The sequence below is a fragment of the Lepisma saccharinum genome, chromosome 25 (genome assembly GCF_977018435.1).
Source record: "Lepisma saccharinum chromosome 25, izLepSacc3.1, whole genome shotgun sequence".
Classification (NCBI taxonomy): Eukaryota; Metazoa; Arthropoda; class Insecta; order Zygentoma; family Lepismatidae; genus Lepisma; species Lepisma saccharinum.
Genome location: NC_139253.1, coordinates 57,281,779 through 57,303,059, shown reverse-complemented (window position 1 = coordinate 57,303,059; position 21,281 = coordinate 57,281,779). Strand labels below are relative to the sequence as shown.

Here is a 21,281-nt window from a genome sequence, read left to right as displayed (position 1 = left end):
AAAATATACGTAACTGGTGTGAATCAAATGGCTTAGTTCTAAATTTAAATAAATCTACATTTACTATTATCGGAAACAATAATCTCGTGAAACAAATAAATCTCAGCGAATGTAAAATATTAATTGAAACGAAGAACGCAAAATTCTCACAAACAGTACGAAATTTGGGCTTGACCATGGATCAAAAATTAGACTGGTCTGACCATGTACTGAAACAGTGCGGTAAAGGATATTCAGTGCTAAAGAGCCTTTACACACTTGTTGACTTTATTTCACCCAAAATTAAATTAAATTTGGTCCCATCTTTAATATATCCTCTTTTCGATTATTGCGATGTTGTATACGGGCCAAGAATCACAAAAAGGCTCTCGGGCAAAATTCAGAAAATCCAAAATGCATGCATGAGGTATGTCTACAAATTTAAAAATCACGAAGACGTTCTCCCTGTGCTTAATCAGCACAAAATCCTCAACATGGCAAGACGGAGAGAACTGCACATGACCTGCATTACTTGCAATGTTATAAATAAAAACATCTCGGACTATCTGAGTGTAAAGCTTAAGCCTCGGCTGGATGTTTCTCTCAACAGCTGAAAACTGCTTCTCGTTCTGTTGACAAAATCTCCTAACATATGCCTCCAATTTCGGTGATACTCTGCAAGGCTTTTCTAGAAGGATACACGAAGGGATGTATTGAATAAAAAATCGAATTGGGATTCTAGTTTAGCGTACAAAAAATTGGAAATGCAGCATTAATTGGATGTGAAAGCAGCTATAAATGGGGCGTTTGAAGAATTTTAAACCATCTTACGGTTTAGGTTCAACATTGTGCATCTTAGTGTCGTGAATTTAGATAGATAATTCCAAGCGTTTGCACAATATCTTCAACAGAAATTACATAATTTTATTACAAAAAATACAAGTATTTAGTTCCCACGCCTTCTAGAAGTTCGAGGATTTTCCGCTTATGGCGCTGCTGTCGCTTATGGGCAAGCAACCCTCTGAATGTGTATTCTCCCATCTGCGGCACCGGTCATGTGCCGCTCGGAGCGGAGGAGGGGGGGGGAGGGTTAAACACCGCAATTTGCAAACTTATCTTGCTTTGACATCTGGTTTATGTTTTGTCCGCGCAAAGACCTTGGAAACTCAGGGAAGTGCATCCATTCCTTCAGTGGGTGGCTACGTTCAAAATACAAGACAGACAGTCTTGCAAGTCGAGGAAGTGAATCGCCATCACTTAGTTTACACAAATTACGTCGGTTTACAAGTCTGATCCAAAACAAGAAAGCCAGTTACTTCGTTGACTTACTCTGTGATGCTCTCCGATTTTTTTTACATATCTAGGTTATGCATCATAATGGGAATTGAAGAAAATGTAGGATGGAAGAGAGTGGTTCAGAGATTCCCATTTTCGCATTTTGACTTTTTTTTACCTAATACAATTATATTACTTATACTAAATCTTTTGCGGCGCGGTGAGACCCAAGAACTGATTTATTTTAATTTATTGAAGCTCAAAGTAAATAATAGAATAAAAATTTAAATTAACATTCATCATATTATTATTATTATGATCATCATGCGTATTATTATTATTATTATGAAACGTATAAAGCGCAAAATTTAATAGGACGACAATGCTCTGTCTGAGTTTGGTGTGAAGTAACAACATTTTAATAAATTTATTTCCAAACCATGAATTTCATCTGAAATTAATGCTCCCCGATCGCATAGTGGTAACGTCATCACCTTGTAATCAAGAGTTCCCAGGTTAGGGTCCCACTTTAAACTGTAGGTCCAATCCCAATTAGCCTATCTGTGCATAACATAGGACTTAATACAAAAATTAATGTAATATTATGTAAAAATTGACAATTTTGACTGACGTGTCGGCGTTAAATGAACCTAAAAATTAAAATACAAATTATACAAAAATAACAGAAAATTTACGAAGGGGAAAATTAAAGTTACTGGTTTGAAGATGTAGAGGCTGGGGAAAATGAGACAGGAGACACTTTCCTGGAATCCCCTTCAATTTGAACAGTGACTTGACATTGGTAACATTAACTAAGGAAGCATTCATTCATTAACTGACATTCGAGCCTATTGGACTTATGACTTTGCGGTGCATCACAGTCAGAAATCTGGTGAAATCTTAATATTTAGTTTCAAGTGGGATCCAAACCACTCCTTCGGGAGCGGCGTTCCTTCAACGGCTATTGAACCCGGGGCCCTCTGATTACAAGTAGGCCCTCCTTGGTAATGGTGCATAATATTTGAATACAATTGAATTGTATTCCTTTTCCAGCAGTTTAGCGAGTAAAATTTTAAAATTTCGTTTACACTCGAAACTAGGGCGACTTTTTTTTTCGCCTCATTTGAGCTGGAATGAGACTTGGGAGAGTCTAGAACTTGTAATACAGAAAACTCAATTTTATTTATAACTCTTTTATCTCTCTCTGTGTGTAAAACCATAGTATCTTTTTCACGATTAGGTCTTGTTCCATTTTCCCTCCTGCGTTCTTTGCTCTCTCTCCCTGGCTCTTCAGATATAGAGCATCCTTCATTTCTTGCCCTTCTCTTTCTCTCTCTCCCTCCACTTGCTCGTTCTCTATTTCGTTTTCTACCTTTTGTTTCTGTTTCTCATTCTCTCTTTCTATAGATTTCTCTGTATGCCTCTCTTTTTGTTTCTCTTCCTTCCTTTATCTCTTTATCGTTCTGTACTGTTTCTTTTCTTTGTTCCTATTCTCACTCCATCGTGAGAAATGTTTATCTTCATTTCTCTCAATCCACCCCTCCCTCTGTTATTATAGTATGTTTTGGTTGGTTTTCCACTTCCTTTTCTTCTCTTTCAGTCTGTTTTGCCTCTTTATTTCCACTGGAGGCACATGGCACAGTGGTTCGGATCCCACTTTAAACTGTAGGTCCACTCCCGATTAGCCTTTCTGTGCATAAAGTTGACATAAAACCACAAATCAATCATATCAATCTTTATTTTCACTTTCATTCTCTATCCTTTGGTTTTTAAGCATCACGCTCCAGCCTGCTTTAGCCTTCCCCCGCCCCTAGAAGTGTCGTCCTCCACTGGTACCTATTTATTTGAGAATGAGTGAACCCCAGAGCCGTTTTATGCAGAGAGAAGGCCGCAAAAATCCGACCTTACAAAACACGCCCAGGAATCTAATCTTAGTCTCCTGCAGGCCAGTGAGACGCCCAGCCGACTTTACAAAGGGAAAACTTCCCTGTTATTGTCCTTCAATACTTTCTTTTTTTCAAATCAACTTTAATCTATTTTCTCATTCGAAAAAGAATAGTTTCGGAGAATTAGAGATTAGAAAAAGGAATTCACCTTGGCTTTTCTGTCACTTTTGAGGCGAGGACTATTTAGGGGAGGGAGATCCAGAGGGCACTGGCATGCATACGCAGAGGGGGTGCTGAAGGATCTACAGCCCCCCCCGAAATTTTTAGAAAATAAAATATTCAAATGAAGGTAGTAATAAAGTCGAAAAAACTCAAAATGGCCCCCAATAACAATTTTTGTGTTTGAATTACTTTTAAAACGAAGGTTTAAAATTTTGAGCTCATACCAAATGAAAATAAAACACCAACACTGAAATTGATTTACGGCAATGTATTCTATCATTTAACCAAATATTTAATCTCCCTCTGTTCAGTAAAGGTTAGATTCATGGCACGGAACCCGCATTCACATTCAGTTGTAGATATTGGTACAATTTCAATTGAATTCACATAATACTTGAGTGAGGTGAAAATGTGTTTTGGCTGACATGACATGTTTCCATAAAACACACGTTCTTAATCATCTAAATGCCATGTGTGTGCATTTAATAGGACTATATTAAAAAATAAACCTGTCTTCAAAGCGGCCATTCATACTGTGCAACGAAGATTGAAAACAATGCTTTCAAACGTATGGTTTTCCTAGATCGGGGACCACCTCGACTTATTTTTATAAAACACAACAAAATACTACAGATCTCAAAAAGCTCTCGAAGAAGATTAAATGACCAAGCAACTCAACATACGTCAGATACACCGCCCAGTTTTAGTGTTCGATACAAGAATACTTGTGAATCACCAGAAGTCTGAAAAAATACCGAATACATGGCATTTAAAAGAGACAGTCAGGGGTGCCAATTTAAAAAAAAAAAACACTGGGTGGGCTCAAAAATTTGAATTCACAAATCACATAAATTATTGGGTGGACTCGGGTCCCACAGACCCGTATAAATTGGTGTCACTGTACACAGTCACCATAAATTACATAACGAGATTTTTTTGTATGTAGCTATGGTGTGGTAAACTTAAATGAATCCAAATGGAAAACCATAAGTACGATATAGTTTACAAGTGGGTTCAAAATAATGATCCCAGGTTGAGATGTGTCACTCATAACTAGAAATTTGATGTTTCAAAACAAGACGGGGGGCAGAGGCGTGGCGTGCATGTAGCCGCTGTTACCGCAGGTAACACCAAAATATAAAGAATTGAAGAACCTGTCTTAAAATATTATTACGTACATAAACTGCTAATATTGTCGTAAAGTAAACATTGCAGACTGACATTTTTTCTGACACCGGCAAAAGCGAAGAGGAGGACTGATCCGGTACCCTCCTCAGGCAACATGAGGAAAGGGCTCTGAGCCCACGCAAGGAAGACTTTCCGTCGCGGCAAAGACTGTTACGGCGGGAGGAGGAGGCGGGTTATTGCCATGACTGTTTAGCCGCCGCAGTTGCCGGTGATCCTTACCGGATACAGATCAGTGTTGCCATATTCAATTGACAGAAAAGAGCTAAGTCGCCTAATCGGGTCTATCTTACTCTGAAGGTGTCCAGTCAGACTGGGGAACGATGGCGCAGTGGTAGCGTTGCAGCCTTATAATCAAGGGATTCCGGGTTCGATACCCGGTGGAGGCACAAGTGGTTCGGATCCAAATTTTAAACTGTCCCGATTAGCATTACTGTGCATGAAGTGGACTTAAATTGCCAAATCAAAATTTTAAAAAATCAAATCACACTGGGGGAAAAGCAAACTACCAAGTGATATTTTGTATTTACTCTAAATATCAGCAATTACGAAAGTCCTCTTTGTCCTTCTTCGACATCATGGGCGAGAAGGAGAGGAGAGGGATGGGTATGATCAAGGGGTCCGCTGTCCTTCTAAAAATGTCAACCTAAAATTCTATATTTCACACATATAATATTATTTCGGTTACAGAAATTTCTGATAATTGTTGAAAGGTCCAATTGAGATTGACATACGTTGTCGCAGGAATTAAATAATTTCGGATTGAAGCAATGTTCTTGAGATGGTAGAACTGTTTTTTGGTGAAAACATTACTTACAAGCATAATTTCCCGATTGTTATCTTAGCACGCTCTGAAGTGTCAGGTGTCCCAGGTTCGAATCCTAAGCAAGAAATGGTTATTCAATGTTCGTTGTTATTATTTTACTTACATAATTATAAAAATTATTAATTACATACACAAAGAAATAATAATTTTATTTCAATAATTCACCATGCATCCTCATCGTCACGATTATCCTATAAAGCGAAAGCCTTAAAGGTAGCAAAGGACGTAAAATATACGAAATAGTAGTGGTGTCAGAAATGAGATTTCAGTGGATTTAGCGAAACATGGGAGTGGGAGTAGTTAGGAAACAGATGAAGACTACATCACTCTACATACGTCTTATTTGAAACGAAAAGTTTCGCGATTTGGGCAAATCTGGTTTCAAATGAACTAAGATGGCACCAGTAGTAGAACTGCACTTCTTGCAGGTTCCGAAGGAAATATTGGGGAAGCGCCGATGCTAAAAGGGGAAGGGGCAAGAAGGGTGCTTCACGTGTTACAAAAGTAAACAACGGTTTGTGGGAGGGACTGTGCAGTGCGAGTTTTGTGAGTGGTGTCTTTCGTCTTTATGTTGTTTTCGGGCATTGTCAATTAATTAATGGAGCTTGCTTCGAGTTCCGAGGTGGCGGGTTCATCCTATCTGAACAGTGTGTGTAATCGTGCGATAGAAGATATTTTGAAGCAATCTTCCGGTTCGTTATTTTGCAGAAAAAATCGAAATTGTGGTGAAAGGGAGGCCAAAGCCTATTTTGAACGATTTAAAAACCAACTCGTCTGCTGGATATGACCGACATTTCAATGTTTCGTGGTATAACGACTATCCATGGTTATGTGGATGTGCGCAGTTGTCGAAACTCTTTTTTTGGCCATGTACTCAATTTTCGGGTGAAAAAAAAAAACGTGTGGAATTCAGGTGTGGATAACATGGACCATGACCATGACGCACCCAAAAATTCAAATTCAAATGAAAGACTTCACTTTATGACAGCATCATAGAACTTTTTTGATTTGATTTGATTGATTTTGCTTTCCTTGTGCCACTTTTGGCTAATTTGCGAAGATGGGGATGAGTGATGATATGATGAAATTGATGAATTGCAGACGTACCAGATTAATATTATATGAACTACTTGGAAGACATTGGGGGGGGGGGGCATGAGGTGGGGAGGCGCCCAAGTCTCCCTTAAATGTCCTACTGATAACCGGTAACACTTTTAAAAATCCCACGCCACGCCACTGACGGGGGAAAATCCTTCCTATTGTCCCTTCAAATGTCACCCTGCATTAAAATTATTAGAAATTCGCTACTTTCAAATGACAAAACTCTGATTTTCCGTTTTATATATATATATATATATATATATATATATATATATATATATATATATAATATTGAGGACGAATTTTGTACCTTACAGATGAAAAATGTTCCTGCGCCACTGTTTATGCACGATCCAAGTTCACAAGTTCAGCCCCCCAAAACAAAATATATAGGAAAATATAATTATAATCTCTAATTCATCGTACACAAGTACTGAAATTAAATAATAAAAATATACGTTTTTAGTACTTGTTGTATAATCGAAGGTTATTTATTTCTGCCGAACTTATTGGAAGGCAACGATTATATTGGGAACATACGGTTGTTAAGGCCAGTGTCAAAGAAGATTTATGGAACTAACCAAGAAATTTACTTTTCGTCTACTGGATCCAACCTTCTTTTTTGTTATTCAATAAATATTCGATCCTTGATCTATTTGACATTTATTTCCCCATTTCATTTTTTTGCGATATTAACTACACCTAAATAAAGAATACGTTTTGTTATATCCCTGTTTCTACACCGTCTTTTTGCCTATTCAAGTAATAATAATAATAATACATTAATTTACATATTTAATTAATGTCATTAATCTAATGTGAATACTTTAATTTAATCATTTATATTATTACTAATATTATTTCTGAGACTTGGTTCGGACACCCCCCCCCCCCGAAATATATTTCTTGATACGTACCTGCTTTTGACTAATCTTGATTGATTGATTTGTTGTTTTAAGTCCACTTTATGCACAGGAAGGCTAATCGAGACTGGACCTACAGTTTAAAGTGGGATCCGAACCACTGTGCCATGTGCCTACAACGGGTATCGAACAGACTAATATTGAGTAATAGAGATCCCGAGTTCGGGGGTTATGTACAGAATGGTATTTTAACGGGAAGGGGAAGTGCTCCATCTACTTGCTAACATTTGGTTATTGTGGGGAGACTATATATGTACAATTTATAATATATCGATGCTTCAAGAGTAGTTGCAGGAAATTTTGCAAATACCTCACTCTTTACGTGCATCTATCCATTTTGGACACTTATCAATATCACCAACTATTAGAGCACAGCTAATCATAATTGTGAACTGATAGCAAAACGTTTGTTTGTTAAACTTGTTTTAAGACCAATTATATTCACAGAAAGGCAAATCGGGACTGGACGTATAGTTTAAAGTGGGATCCGAGCCACTCAGTGGCGTAGCGCAGATATTTGGGCCCACCTGCAAGTAAAATATTGAGGGGCCCCATTAGTGCCAAAAAAAAATATGATGCCAGAGTGGGACGGAAGTACAATAGTTAGCTGCCCTCCCCCCTTCGTTGTACAAGAAATTAACTTTTACCTCAAATATTATGCCTTCCCATTTTTTTGTTATCGACTTATATCACTGTAGTACTTTCTTGAAACTAAATCAGGATGGGCTGAATCTCTGAAAAATAACTGGAAGAAGAATCTGGAAATATTTTCTCTACTTCAACGCAGCGACACAGCCAGGAATCACTTTTGGAGGAGGGGGAAGCTTCCAGCTGCCAAATATTTTGTTCGTGATGCTTTGTATTTTTGCTTGAAATATTTTTTATGAAGTTACATATATTACACAGATATTAAAAAATACTGTTTTGGTGGAATTGTAAAAAAATAGTAAACACTCCTCTTTCGGACTTTGAGGTGAATGTGCCTTCAGCCCCTGGTTCCTCCAGGCCAAGATTCAACGTAAGAGTCGCTCATATTAGCCTTCTAATACTGAGTGAGTAGCCCTAATATACTCAAGCAACAAACTTATCCTTCAGTAATGGGGGTTGAACCGGACATCTAGATTGTCGGTAGTAACCTATCACAAGGTAAATTTCCATCTGCTACGAAGAAATAACTGCGGACTCTAGTCTTTGAGTGATAGATAATAAAGCTGCGAAGGAACTCTATTCACTGAAAATTTATCACTCAATGAAATGCAGCTTCGAAGGACTGAGCCCATCCCAAAATAAAATAAGGTTGCCACAGGTTAGTAGACCTCAACATCATTATTCATAATTTTAACGCTGCCATTCTTTTTTCGATAGACCAGTGATCATACTTTCTTAAAGACTTTTTCATGAAACAAGAACCTTTTTATTAATAGACCATCAGTGCTCGAATTTGCATAATCATTCTCCTTCATCTACTTCATTATCTTCAAGTTGCTCCACACAAGGATCCTTCCTTCTATCCCCAACGCGAACAAGGAAATTTGCAGCTAGGAATTTTCCTTTCGAACACTGCAGATAACAAAATCGTAACACATTAGAAAATAAGAACTAGTTCGACAGAAATGTCCACAAAATGCCAAATTGTAAGAAATATGAACTTACAAAATTACACAAAATAATGGTCACATTCAACTCATAAGTTGTATACCCTGCGTGGCAGAGGATGGAATAATGGTCTTTACAGCAAAGGGATAATTTACTATGGGTCCCACCTTTAACTGAGGTTTTCAGCCCCTTTGAAGTAAAACAAGTGTAGACAATGTGGGAAATTCATTTCAGCTCTTATTTCAATATGAAAAGAATTGGGCCCCTCCTTGAAAATATTTGGTGGGAAGTTACATTTTAAATATCACGTGTAAAACTAAAAGGTTACGAATTAACAATTTTGATGTTTGTTGTAAAATAAGGATCGACTGGTTGAGCAACTGAATATTTCTACTGGATTCCTAACTGTAGACAATTGACACGCTACACTACGTTTACGACAAACTGCGTAGATACAAAGGTATGAGATGAGGGATATTTTCCTATCGATTGACATCTGCGAGCAAGTAAGTTAATTCTGCATTTCGGAGGGGGGCCCATATGACAAGTTACCGGGGCCCCTCTGGCTGAGATAATACGTCACTGCTTGTTATCGCAGACTTCGTATATGATGTTACTGGGAACCAGATTTCTGTTTCGTAAATCTATTTTTTTTATAAGCGACACTATCTGTGGAATTTCTGCGATTATATAAAAAAATCAAGAGCACATTGTGGGGCCCCTACACCTCGCCCCTTCGTATTTTACTACATAATCTATGTTAGTTGGCCATTTTACTGTAACTTAATGAATGTACCGACGGAAACAAAAAGAAACATGCAGCTTCACAGTGCATAGGCTGGTGATCTCAAAGGACGATGTGTAAGCTTTTTTTCAACTAAGGAAAGGAAAACAGTTATTCTTCAGGGTTCCGGAACATCTGTCAATGGCCAGTGGGTACGACCATTCCATTCTCCCCCTCCCTGCAAGATCGTAAAAGCAGCGAGGTAACGATGGTAAGAATATGGGAAGGTTTGTGGCTGGGAAGAAGGAGAATTTCTTGAAAGCGACGTCAGCGCCTCCCTCGTGTTCCCTTGGTACTGTTGTTAGGACGGAACTAACGACACCCTAGAAATTTGGTTTTCTTTCAACATCCAGCCGAGGCTTAAAGCAAGGAGTGAAACGCACTCTTACTCCACCAGAAGCGCCGCTAATCTCCATATACCTCGCTGCAGAACTTCTGTTTCGCAATCTTCATTCAGTTACATGGCACCTAAAATCTGGAATGCAATCCCGAACGAAATAAAACAGCTGAACTACAAACACTTTCGTAGGGCAGTATATGATTCACTGATTGATGAGTAGAAGCAAAGTAAGACCTCATATGATTGAAAACAGTTTCCTGTGAATTGTTGAAAAAAATATGAAAAAAAACTGGACCGAAACCAAGTAATAATACATGTATATTATTATCTTTTCATTTATTAGCACACACGCACTGTATATATTTTGTCATCTCTTTTCTTTTTGTGATTTTCTTTGTGTAGCAGTAGTTTTTTTTTATAGTTTCGTTTATGTTATTTTACTTATGTAGTGTCTTATAATCTTCATGTATAATAATTGTACCTAGGTACTGTGCTACATCTTTCTTTGTCGGGTTAGGTGGTAGATCAGCATTTGCTGAACCTCGCCCAAGAATAAAGACCATTGAAATTGAAAATTGTGCTGAAGCAGTAGCTACTTAAAAATATTACTACGCAAGCACAGAAAAAAATATACAAAACGGGAAAGCATTTTGTCATAAAATTAGACAGGGAAGGTGTGTATCATTAAATGTAAATAAAAGCATTATCTCTCTCTAAAATGTGTAAATTACTTTATTTTTTACATTAGTAGAAAACAGTTAATCCGCATTTTGAAATCCGTTTTGGGGGTTTATCGTTGTTAGTTTATGTCTGATGTTGGATATGTTATTCAGCAATGATTTCTGTGCTAGAAACTGTTTAAAATCCTTCTGAAGCAATTTTGCCCAGGTCAAAGTGTAATTGCCTGGACTAAAAGCTTTCTATAGTCAATTCACCATTTCAGTCTATCGAACGTCCGTGTTTTAATGTCTTGAAAACCACTCAGTGCCAAAAGAGATGTGGAACTGCTTCAAAAGGAGGCACCGGATTTATGATGCGGTTTAGGAATGCAACCACAAAATCAACAGTGATCTAGGTAGATCACATCCAAGAGAGTAGGGCCTCCTTGATGGTGCAGTGGTATCGTCGCCGCCTTGTAACCCGGTTGAGGCACATAGTGGTTCGGATTTCACTTTAAACTGTATGTATAGTCCCGATTAGCCTTCTTCTGGATAAAGTGGATTTAAAACAACAATTCAATGAATCAAAAATCCAATCTAAGCTTAAAAACCGAGACAGAAAAGTCTAATGTCATGATTCTTATGATGGAAATAAATCTCAAAGTTGTAGAACGGATGATTAATAATTTTAATTTTATTTTTTTACGGAATAGTGGCGAGGAGCACTAACAGGCATTAGGGGATTCATTGTATACATAAAGTTTTAAGTAAAGTGTTATATTTTTTGAAATTTGAATTTTAAATTAATAGTTATATCATTAAATGACGAAGCTCTTTTCAGTTAAGAAGTGTGCAGTATGTAGTCGTATATAGAAAATAGGCCACACTTTTATTATTAAATTATTTATACTTCGGCAACGACTTTAATCATGTCGACTTATCTATGTTCCAACAAGGCACTGACCAGTCTCAAAGTCTCTGAAAAAAATCGTTAAAAATACACTGGAAGTGGAAGAGAAAGCTTTAGATCCAAATGCAGAAATTGTGTTCGCAACTACGACACTGCCCTACGAGGTTAATCCTGTTTAAGCAGCAAATGTTCGTAATTATGACTGTTCTGTTAGCAACTAATACTGTTCACAATTAGGACTACGCCGCTCATACACACCCACAAACCCCACCAACCCCATCTCACCCATATTATCCAAAGTTCCCCATATTATTTATGAATCCAAACCTAAAGCTCCAATTATGTTTTGCAAGAAGTGCTTCCAAATTTCCTGATAGGTATGACTAGTAACTTTATGCCCAAGGATTAACTCATGAATTAATTCCTCAAGTAAACCAAAGCTCAAAATTATATCCTTTAATTTTACGTGTAATTTAATTTTATGTTTAGAAGATAATAACGATGATGATGTTGCAATTTTTTAAAAAAAATACTGTTTGCAGTTAAAGAGGTTCTATGAATTCAAGGCGGAACATTCGGGTTACTTCGAGCCCCAACCAGTGTCTGAAAATAAAGAATTCTACTACGATTGGGAAACATTCAAAGTTTTGATGCAGAAGGATTCTCTAGGGAGGACAATTATTATCATAAAAGCTGGTAAGTGATAAACAAACTAATAATTATTTATATTTAGTAATAATATGTTTACTTAAAAGTAATAAATATACATAAAAAATCAATGTAATGGTAGCTCCTCGTAAATACTGGTGAACAAAAATTACTACCCTAGTTGTGTAACTCCCAGAAGAGAGCATTTGTTAGTGATTAAGTTTATACATGATGAAACGTTCCCTGCCTGGTAAGGTTTCATGATTCCCTGGTCACATAATGCAGATGTTCGCTTTCCTCTATTTGATTACTGAAATGAAACGTGCATGCAATACAAGCTTAGTAGTAGGATATAGAGAATTGAACACGATCATAGTACTAGAGGGGGCCAGTAATAGTAGGACCTATTTTTAACTAAAATTAAGCTATATTTCCATATCTTCTGGTGGATTTAGCTAATATATAAGTGTAACAAATTGCTTAATCTTATGCTAATCATTCTCACACTAAGATTTTAGACCTTGTAGGATGATTTAAATTAAGCTGTTGGATTTAGCAGTGAAACAATTTTGTGCTTATACTGTGATTGCTGAGCACTTAATGTGTTGATCAATAACACAGCAGCTTGGTATGACCTGGCCCAATGATAATTTTTGTGCCTTAGTTAATGCAAAGGGAAGAATATTACTACTGGACGTAATATTATTAATAAATGAAATATTAGCCGATTTTTGTTGCGGAGTAGTTAGAACAGCGTGCCACGACGCAAGATGTCTCCGGTTTGAATCCTGGCCTGGGCATTCTTTGTGATTGACCCTTCATCAATTTAATCTTATCATCACTTATTATTTTTGCAAATGATAAATAAACCAAGTCAGAAGTTATTAATAAAACTATTCTATAGTGAAATGCATATACATTAATCTTCTTTTTTTAACTGCTGTATTTTGCGTTATTAGATATTCATATGAAAACCTATCCTAAATCAGATTCGGAACGGGATCTCTTGGCGTCGTAGCATGCTACAATTCCTGGGGTACTGGGTTCGAATTTTGATCGGGCATGGTTGTTTGTAAATGTCTATTTATCAATTTCATGATTTTATTACTCATCTTCATCGTTGGGATGAAGATGCACAAAATGCGAAGTAAAATTAAAAATAAATTTTTCTCCTGACATAACATTAGAATACTATTTTGACAGGGGAATAGTTATTACCCTTACTAAAACAGTTTATTCAGCTCGGTGTAACTAGAGACACTTAATATATTGACTGGAAAAACTAGGCCAACCAACTGGTCGCCAACCATATTAACCTTGGCTGCACGAAGCCTGGCAGCTATATTAATCGTACTGCGACACTGGCTCATATGCTATGCTATTAATAATAGAAGAGAGATTTATCACAACAATAGTTTGTTCGTAGAAAAGTTGTAATTATCTATTATTTATCTCTCTGTTTTGACATTTTGTGTCCACGTTATTGCAGGGACATTGATGGGGTGATATACTATGACGCAGCTACAAGGTGAGGTATTGATCAGTTAGTTGTGGTGCATTGCTACAAAAGTGTACACAATTAGTTAGATAGGTGAATTGTACCTATGTAGACGGTATCAAAAGTAGTAGCAATAGTACAGGTGTCTTGTGCCCCAGGACATCTTCTCATAGGTCTTTGCTGATCAGCCTCTACCTGTTTCTTGAAATATCCCCAATGATGCTTACTGTCGACCCATAACGACCATAACCCCCCTCTCTCTCTCCCCACTCTGTCTGCAACGTCTACTCCATCATTAGGAAGCAGTCTCTCCAGTCGTCGATCTTCGGTCGTCCAGATGAACCCAGGTTTTCCAAATGTGCCACAGCTACCTCAAGGCCTCCAACTGCTGCTTTGATACCAAATTTCTCCCAGTGATCAGAATTTTTGCCGATTTCCTGCCCTCTTCCAGTGCTTATTTTCGTAATAGTGTGTCAAAATACGTCATAGTGCGTCACATGCGTCGTGGTGCGTCATGATGCGTGCAACTACGTTATTGTTCGTCATATTTTGTTATCTTACGTCATATTACATCTTACTGCGTCACAATGCGTCGTCTTGCGTCATGATATATTGCATGGTATATAAATAGTTGGCCGAGATAACGCAGTAAGAATTCTGTTGCTTAAGCAAATATAGTGTTTGTCTAAATTATTAGCTTAGTGAAGTTTTTCTTTACAGTGCTAGTGTTGTTTAGTAAATTAAGGGCTCCTAGTTTGATTCCAGGAGAGGAAATCCTGTCTATAATAAAATTGTTTACAGACAGCAGTGTTGTGGCCTAGTAAATTAAGCAACTGGAGTGTGTATTAAAATGGTTCTGTGACTCGCTCGTTTTTCACAACATATACAAAAATCTTCTCTACGGTAAGAATAACACTACACAAAGTGTTGTCGGACAGAGGATCATGGAATTCGCACACAATCTTCATATTAGTTCTATCATTGACCACCATCTGTTATCTTTTCGATGTGTTAATGACAAACGTAGGTCTGTGTGCCATAAATTCGCTGGGACTGTAGTAGACATTTATGCTTCCCTTAGTCACTATTTGGTATGTGGTATATGCTTCATATAATTTGAGATAATCGTCCTGTGCTATGTCAAGATTATTTGCGCCCATTTTTGAGATAAATATGTTTGATCTTGCAATTGTCAAATTTTGCTCGAATCTTTTTCCTGGTCGTTTGGCAAGTGTGGCACAAAATTATCTACTAGTTTTAAGTTTCCACCGGGGGAAGGGGGGGGGGGAGCCTCACTGTTCTCATTTTTCACCACTTCCAAATTTGATATACAGATCGGCTCTGTGAGGGTACACGAATCTGTCACGGACGTACACATCGAATTCGATCTCCCGATTTGACTGGTTGAGATTGGAAAAAGTGCGACGATTGGAAGGGAAAAACTGCAAGACTGCTCCATGTTAATAGTTATTTTATATATTAATTTCTATGACTGCTGTTGTGGAAGCTACAGCATAATTAACCACTTCTCCCTTTTCATTGGTTACCACCAACTCTATATGGTCTATGCGATTGTGGCATACTGGAACATAGATCGGTGGCAAGGGTGTGTAGACGATAGGCTCCATGAACTTGGAATTCGGTTTGAATGTCGCTATGATTACAGTTTGTTTGTGACTGCCTATGTCGCCATCGGAATTGGTAATCATCCTTTTTGCTACATTAAAATGGATATTAAGAGTCTCTATGGCCAAGAATTTTGGTATATTGCCATCTATATGTTTGATGCCGGGTGTTGTTCTCGAAACCCAGCAGCTTACCCAGTGTGCCCAGATCCACTGTTTCATTTGCGGAAGCCAATTCCACTCTTTGTGCAATGGAGTTTTGTGATGGGAACACTCCTTTCGGCAGTTGAGTTTGTAATACAGATGGATAATACTGACCAGGAGTCATAACAATTTCATTGCCTACTGCGACCGTATTATTGTATTCTGTGATATTGGGAATAAGATATATACTGTAGAAGCGCTAAGAGCTATGGATTTAGGATAGATAATATCATCGTGTAAGCTGAGTTTCAATACCGAAGTCTCGCTGGTGAGATGGAACACTCCCATGATGCTTTAGACGCCACAGAGCTGTAAATCTTCGATTGGTGGGATATTTATTCGAGATAGGAAGGCTAGCATAAAGACATATAGGTTGCCACAATTTACATGCTCGAAACCCTGGATACGCTCGTCACTATAATAGAGATTAGGAGTATTGAGATAACTGACTAAACCTGTTGGTGGTATGCCGCCGAAAGAATAAAAAACAAAAATAGTGATGGCTTGTTTGTAATGACAGAACCAGTGAGTGCCCTGATTTTTGAAAGTATCAGTAGATAGTAAATGTACCTTTGACCGCTTTTTTGATTTTTTGACCAAACGACCACAAAAACCTCAAAAACTCACTTTCTCTCCTCGTTCCGCGCCTCATTTATTGCGCTGACGATGTTTCACGGCGCAAAAAAGCCGTGATGAGTAAAAGATGAGCTCTCATCCTCTCATCCTCTCATCCTCTCATCCTCTCATCCTCTCATTTTCTCATCCTCTCATCCTCTCATCTTCTCATCCTCTCATCCTCCAAAATGTTTGTAGATCGTGACCTTTGTAAACCTCTCTCTTGGGGGAAGGATGTGGCATATACACACGCGCGCGCGCGTATACCTCTTATTATTTTCCGTATTGTGACGCAAAAAACAAACCTCTCATTCTCTCATCCTCTCATCCTCTCATCCTTTCATCCTCTCATCCTCTCATCTTCTCATCTTCTCATCCTCTCATCCTCTCATCCTCTCATCCTCTCATCTTCTCATCCTCTCATCCTTCAAGGACCAAATGTTTGTAGATCGTGATTTTTGTAAACCTCTCATCCTCTCATCCTCTCATTCTCTCATCCTCTCATCCTCTCATCCTCCAAATGTTTGTAGATCGTGACCTTTGTAAACCTCTCATCTTCTCATCCTCTCATCCTCTCATCCTCTCATCCTCCAAATGTTTGTAGATCGTGACCTTTGTAAACCTCTCATCTTCTCATCCTCTCATCTTCTCATCCTCTCATCCTTCAAGGACCAAATGTTTGTAGATCGTGACTTTTGTAAACCTCTCATCTTCTCATCCTCTCATCCTCTCATCCTCTCATTTTTTCATCCTCTTATTTTTTCTTCCTCTCTATTTTTAAAACATTGTCGTCAACATTAGAGATGAAGTTGGAGTGCTGGAATCAAGGGGACCAAAATGTTTATATATAGTGACCTTCGTAAACCTCTCTCTCGGGGGAACGATGTGGCATATACACACGCGCGCGCTCTTATTCTCTCATCCTCTCATTCTCTTATTCTCTTATTCTCTTATTCTCTTATTTTTTGAAAGATGAGTGCACCTTATTGTAATTTTCCAAGTCCGGGACCAAATGTTTATATATTGTGATCTTCGTAAACCTCTCTCTCTCGGGGGAACGATGTGCCACACACACGCACACACACACACACGCACACGCACACACACACACACGCGCGCGCGCGCGTATTGTAACACAAACAAACAAACAAAATAATAATTGTTGTTTTTAGGAGGCCTGGCCCCTATAACCTCGCCAGGGTGCGTGGTGCCCAACCAAAAATGTAAAAGTTTTCTAATGGCTGCGGTTATAGATTACCGCACCTCTGTAGAGTTTCACGTGTTTTTTTTTTTCCCCCAAACTTCCATGAAACCCTACAGAGGACCTCCGTAATGCATGCAACGTGTACTAACGACTCTAGTGTTATTTGATGTTGTGATATTTTTGGATATAGAGTTTTATTGTGAGATATAGATAAAAATAATTATGTTTATTATAATATTTTCTTGATGAAGATGGAGAATGTATGTGTGTGTTACAAATAAAGTTGCATGTTTTTTTTTTCTAGTGTGTGTGTATGTGTTTTTGATGTTTCTACAGCATCTGAAACGATAAAAAAAAATTTATTGTTAATTTTCACGTGTAAAAACAACAACAAATTTTTTTTGTGCAAATTTTCTGATTGTCTCGTGCTATAGTGCAAAAAAAATATTGTAGCTGATAGCTAATGAAATTGACATTTGTAACTGATCTGAACTAGTGAAATTCGTATTGTGCCATTGTAACTGATTGTGCTAGTACAAAAAATTTCTTATTGTGCAAGAAAAGATGTTACAAAACTTGTTAAAACTGCTCTGTGACCCTCTCGTTCTTCACGTCGTAGGCGAAGGACTTCTCTGCAATCAGGATGACACTGCATAGGGTATCCTCGGGCAAGGCATCGTGGAACTCGCAGACGACCTTGATGTTGGTTCGATCGTTGACCACAACCTTTTTTCTCTTAGATGTGTTGATGACGGTCATGGGTCTCCGTGCTTTGAACTCGCTGGGCGTGTAGTACATGTCCACGCTTCCCTCGGTCACGCGTTTGTAAGCCGAGAACGCTTCGTAAAGTTTGAGGTAATCGTTTTTGGTCACGTCGAGGTTGTAATTCTCGCGCGGGAACACTTCGTTGCGTCCATTTTTCAGATAAACTTTCTTGATCTTGCAGTCGTCGAACTTGCTGGAATCTTTTTCCTGATTCTTGTCCCTCCCGGTCTGAAAGAGCACTACGACGAAATCTGGCATGTCGAACTGTATGTTGTTGAACTGCGTCGTCACGTCGAATTCCATGTGACTTCCCGACGCCATCTTCTGCACGCACTGGTAACCGTGAAAGTGAATCGGCACCTGCGGACTTTTCAAGATCTCCGCTTTGTACTTGAGGGCGTAGTTCGTTTCGTATTCCACCACCGGCATTCTCAATTCCATGCTTTGGATGACGCATTTCGCTGCTTCGGGTAGAGTGTTGGCTATCGGCGTGGTGCCGTCCGGACCCAAAGTAGCGTATCGCATTAGTGCGTCGTTGTCGTTGGCCGCTCTTCGAAATGTGATCCTCAGTCCTCCCTTCCACATGATCTCCTTGTAATCGGAGAAGAATCCTGGCAGCAGACGCATGGGAAAGAGCACCGTGTGACTTTTCGTCGATATTTTGGTCCCGGCTTCGAATCCCCCGGCCTGGTAGTACGCTGCGTCCGTTTTGGATAATTTCAACGTTCCCACCGCCGTCGACGTGATGCCTGGATAATCTATTCTGTCGATGACGGTGTTGTGTTTCCTCACCTCCACCTGCGAGAACAGGTGAGGCACGAAGTTGTCCACGAGTATCAAGTTTGCTGCTGCGGGAAACGCGTCTCCGCTTTCCTTCTTCACCACGTCGAATTGAAGGTAGAGGTCCGCTCTGTGAGGATGAACGAACCCGTCGCCTACGTCCACGTCGTATTCGATCTCCCTGTTCGCTTCGTTCAGATTGGCGAACGTGCGACGGTTGGGAGGGAAAGATTGCAATTCGTAACTTTCGATTTGCTCCATTTTCACTATGTGTGTTATTTATTATACGTTGATCTCCACGATGGCCGTCGTAGTGGCACCTGCGAAATCCACCACGTCTCCTTTCTCGTTCGTCACCACCAACTCTATGTCGTCTATGCGGTTGCGACATACTGGAAAATAGATCGGCGAAGAGGGCGTGTAGATGATCGGTTCCATGAACTCGGAACTTGGTTTGAAAGTGGCTATGATTCCCGTCTGCTTGTGACTTCCTAACAATCCGTCCGAAGATTTCGTGATCATACCTTCGGCCACGTTACAGTGTACGTTCAGAGTCTCTATGGCCAAGAATTTAGGAATGTTGGTTGCCACGTGCTTGATACCAGCTTCGAGTTTGGTGTCGTTCTCGAAACCTAAAAGTTCTCCCATGGTGCCCAGGTCCACGGTCTCCGTCGCGGATAGGATTTCCACTCTGTGCGTGACCGAATTTTGAGAAAGGTATGTGCCTTTGGGTAATTGAGCTTGCAAAGTGGAAAGATTGTATTGTCCTGGCGTGACGACGATGTGTTCGCTTCCGACGCTAATTTTGTTGTTGTGATGCGTAACATTGGGTATGAGGTACATGCTGTAGAATGCACGCAGAGCCACGGATTTAGGATAGACGATGTCGTCGTGCAGCGTGAGTTTCAAGATTGAAGATTCGCTCGTGAGATGGAACACGCCCATCCTAGTGATGCTGTTTGAGGTTCCACAATGCTTTCTGGAAATCCTCGATCGTAGGGTTATTTATTTTAGAGAGAAACGCGAGCACGGAGAGGCAGAGATGACCGCAGTTCACGTCTCCGAAATTTTGAATGCCTTCGTCGTTGTAGTATATGGAGGTTTTGTTCGTTTTCAGATAATGAATTAAATTTGTAGGTGGAACACCTCCGAAAGAATCGAAAACGAATGCCTTGTCATCATTTTTGTGGTAACATATCCAATGCGTGCCTGGATTTTCTTGACCGTCCAAGTTGACTACGCCGCATTCTCTTCTTTTGACGGTTGAAGGTAACGAGTCGGACATGAAAACCCCTCTGAAGTGTTTGATTTGTAACGGTTCGATCAGAGATTCAATGTCTCGGTTGGTGAGTGCTTCTGTTTCTTTTTTTTAAACTTTTTCATCACGCCCTTCCCCTTTTTCTTCTCCATGGCCAGGTTGTGACGTTTCTGTTCTTCCAATTCCGCCTTGTTCTTCTTTGAGTCGATGACGGTTTTCGCGATGGCGGCACTTCCGCCGGCCAAACTTCCAACGGCCCCCAATGCCGCCAGGATGGCCGGGATGCTGAATATGAAACCTCCGATCTTTTGCTGTTTCCGCGAACGCTGCAATCTTTTCAATTGAGGTGTGCTGAGCAGCAATTTCATTCCGTGTCCTTTCGACAAGCAAGAATGTTTCTTCTCGCGTTGTTTCTTGGTGAGTAACCCATCGAGGGCACCTAGATTTTTTAGATTGGAGTATGGTATCTGGTACACGACACCCTTGGGCTTCATGTTGATGCTCTATGTGTTATTTTCACGGTATGTTATTTATATATATATTCTGAGATTTTTTCTTGTGTAGTTTTTTACGGTATGTTATTTATATATTTTCAAGGCCTCGCAGTCGTTACACAAATTCTATTACGTGCTTCGTTTTCTTGCCAAGAAGTTCTTTTGTCCCCTTGTACACGATTCGAGTTTTGTTCTCGATTAAAATAGATAGCTTCTCGTCCGATAACATGTTAGCGTATCGATCTGGTAAAAATAGACTGTATTGTGCGTTGAGCAACAGGCGTACCTTGGGACCATACTGGGTAGAAACGATTGAACCGGAAGTTATCGTGTAAGGTTTGTCGACTTCCAATTCCTGAATTTTTACATACTCGACTGACAAATTTAGCATTTGTTTTAATGCTTGGAGATCACTTATTTTTTCAGTTGTCATATCGAAGAAGAGAAATTTTCAGTGTGTGTGTTAGAGAAATTTAATTGTTTTTCACGATGTGTGTTATTTAT

At 39.1% G+C, this 21,281-nt stretch overlaps 1 protein-coding gene across 1 annotated transcript in view; it reads left to right on the top strand.

Moving 5' to 3' along the window:
• The window catches only part of LOC145978825 (clavesin-1-like), a 170,052-nt gene that overhangs the window by 43,010 nt on the left and 105,761 nt on the right, over positions 1-21,281 (top strand). Inside the window, exon 4 of the mRNA XM_083111695.1 lies at positions 12,229-12,382. Within this exon, the coding sequence (XP_082967821.1) occupies positions 12,229-12,382 (154 nt within the window). The remainder of the gene's footprint in view (positions 1-12,228; positions 12,383-21,281) is intronic.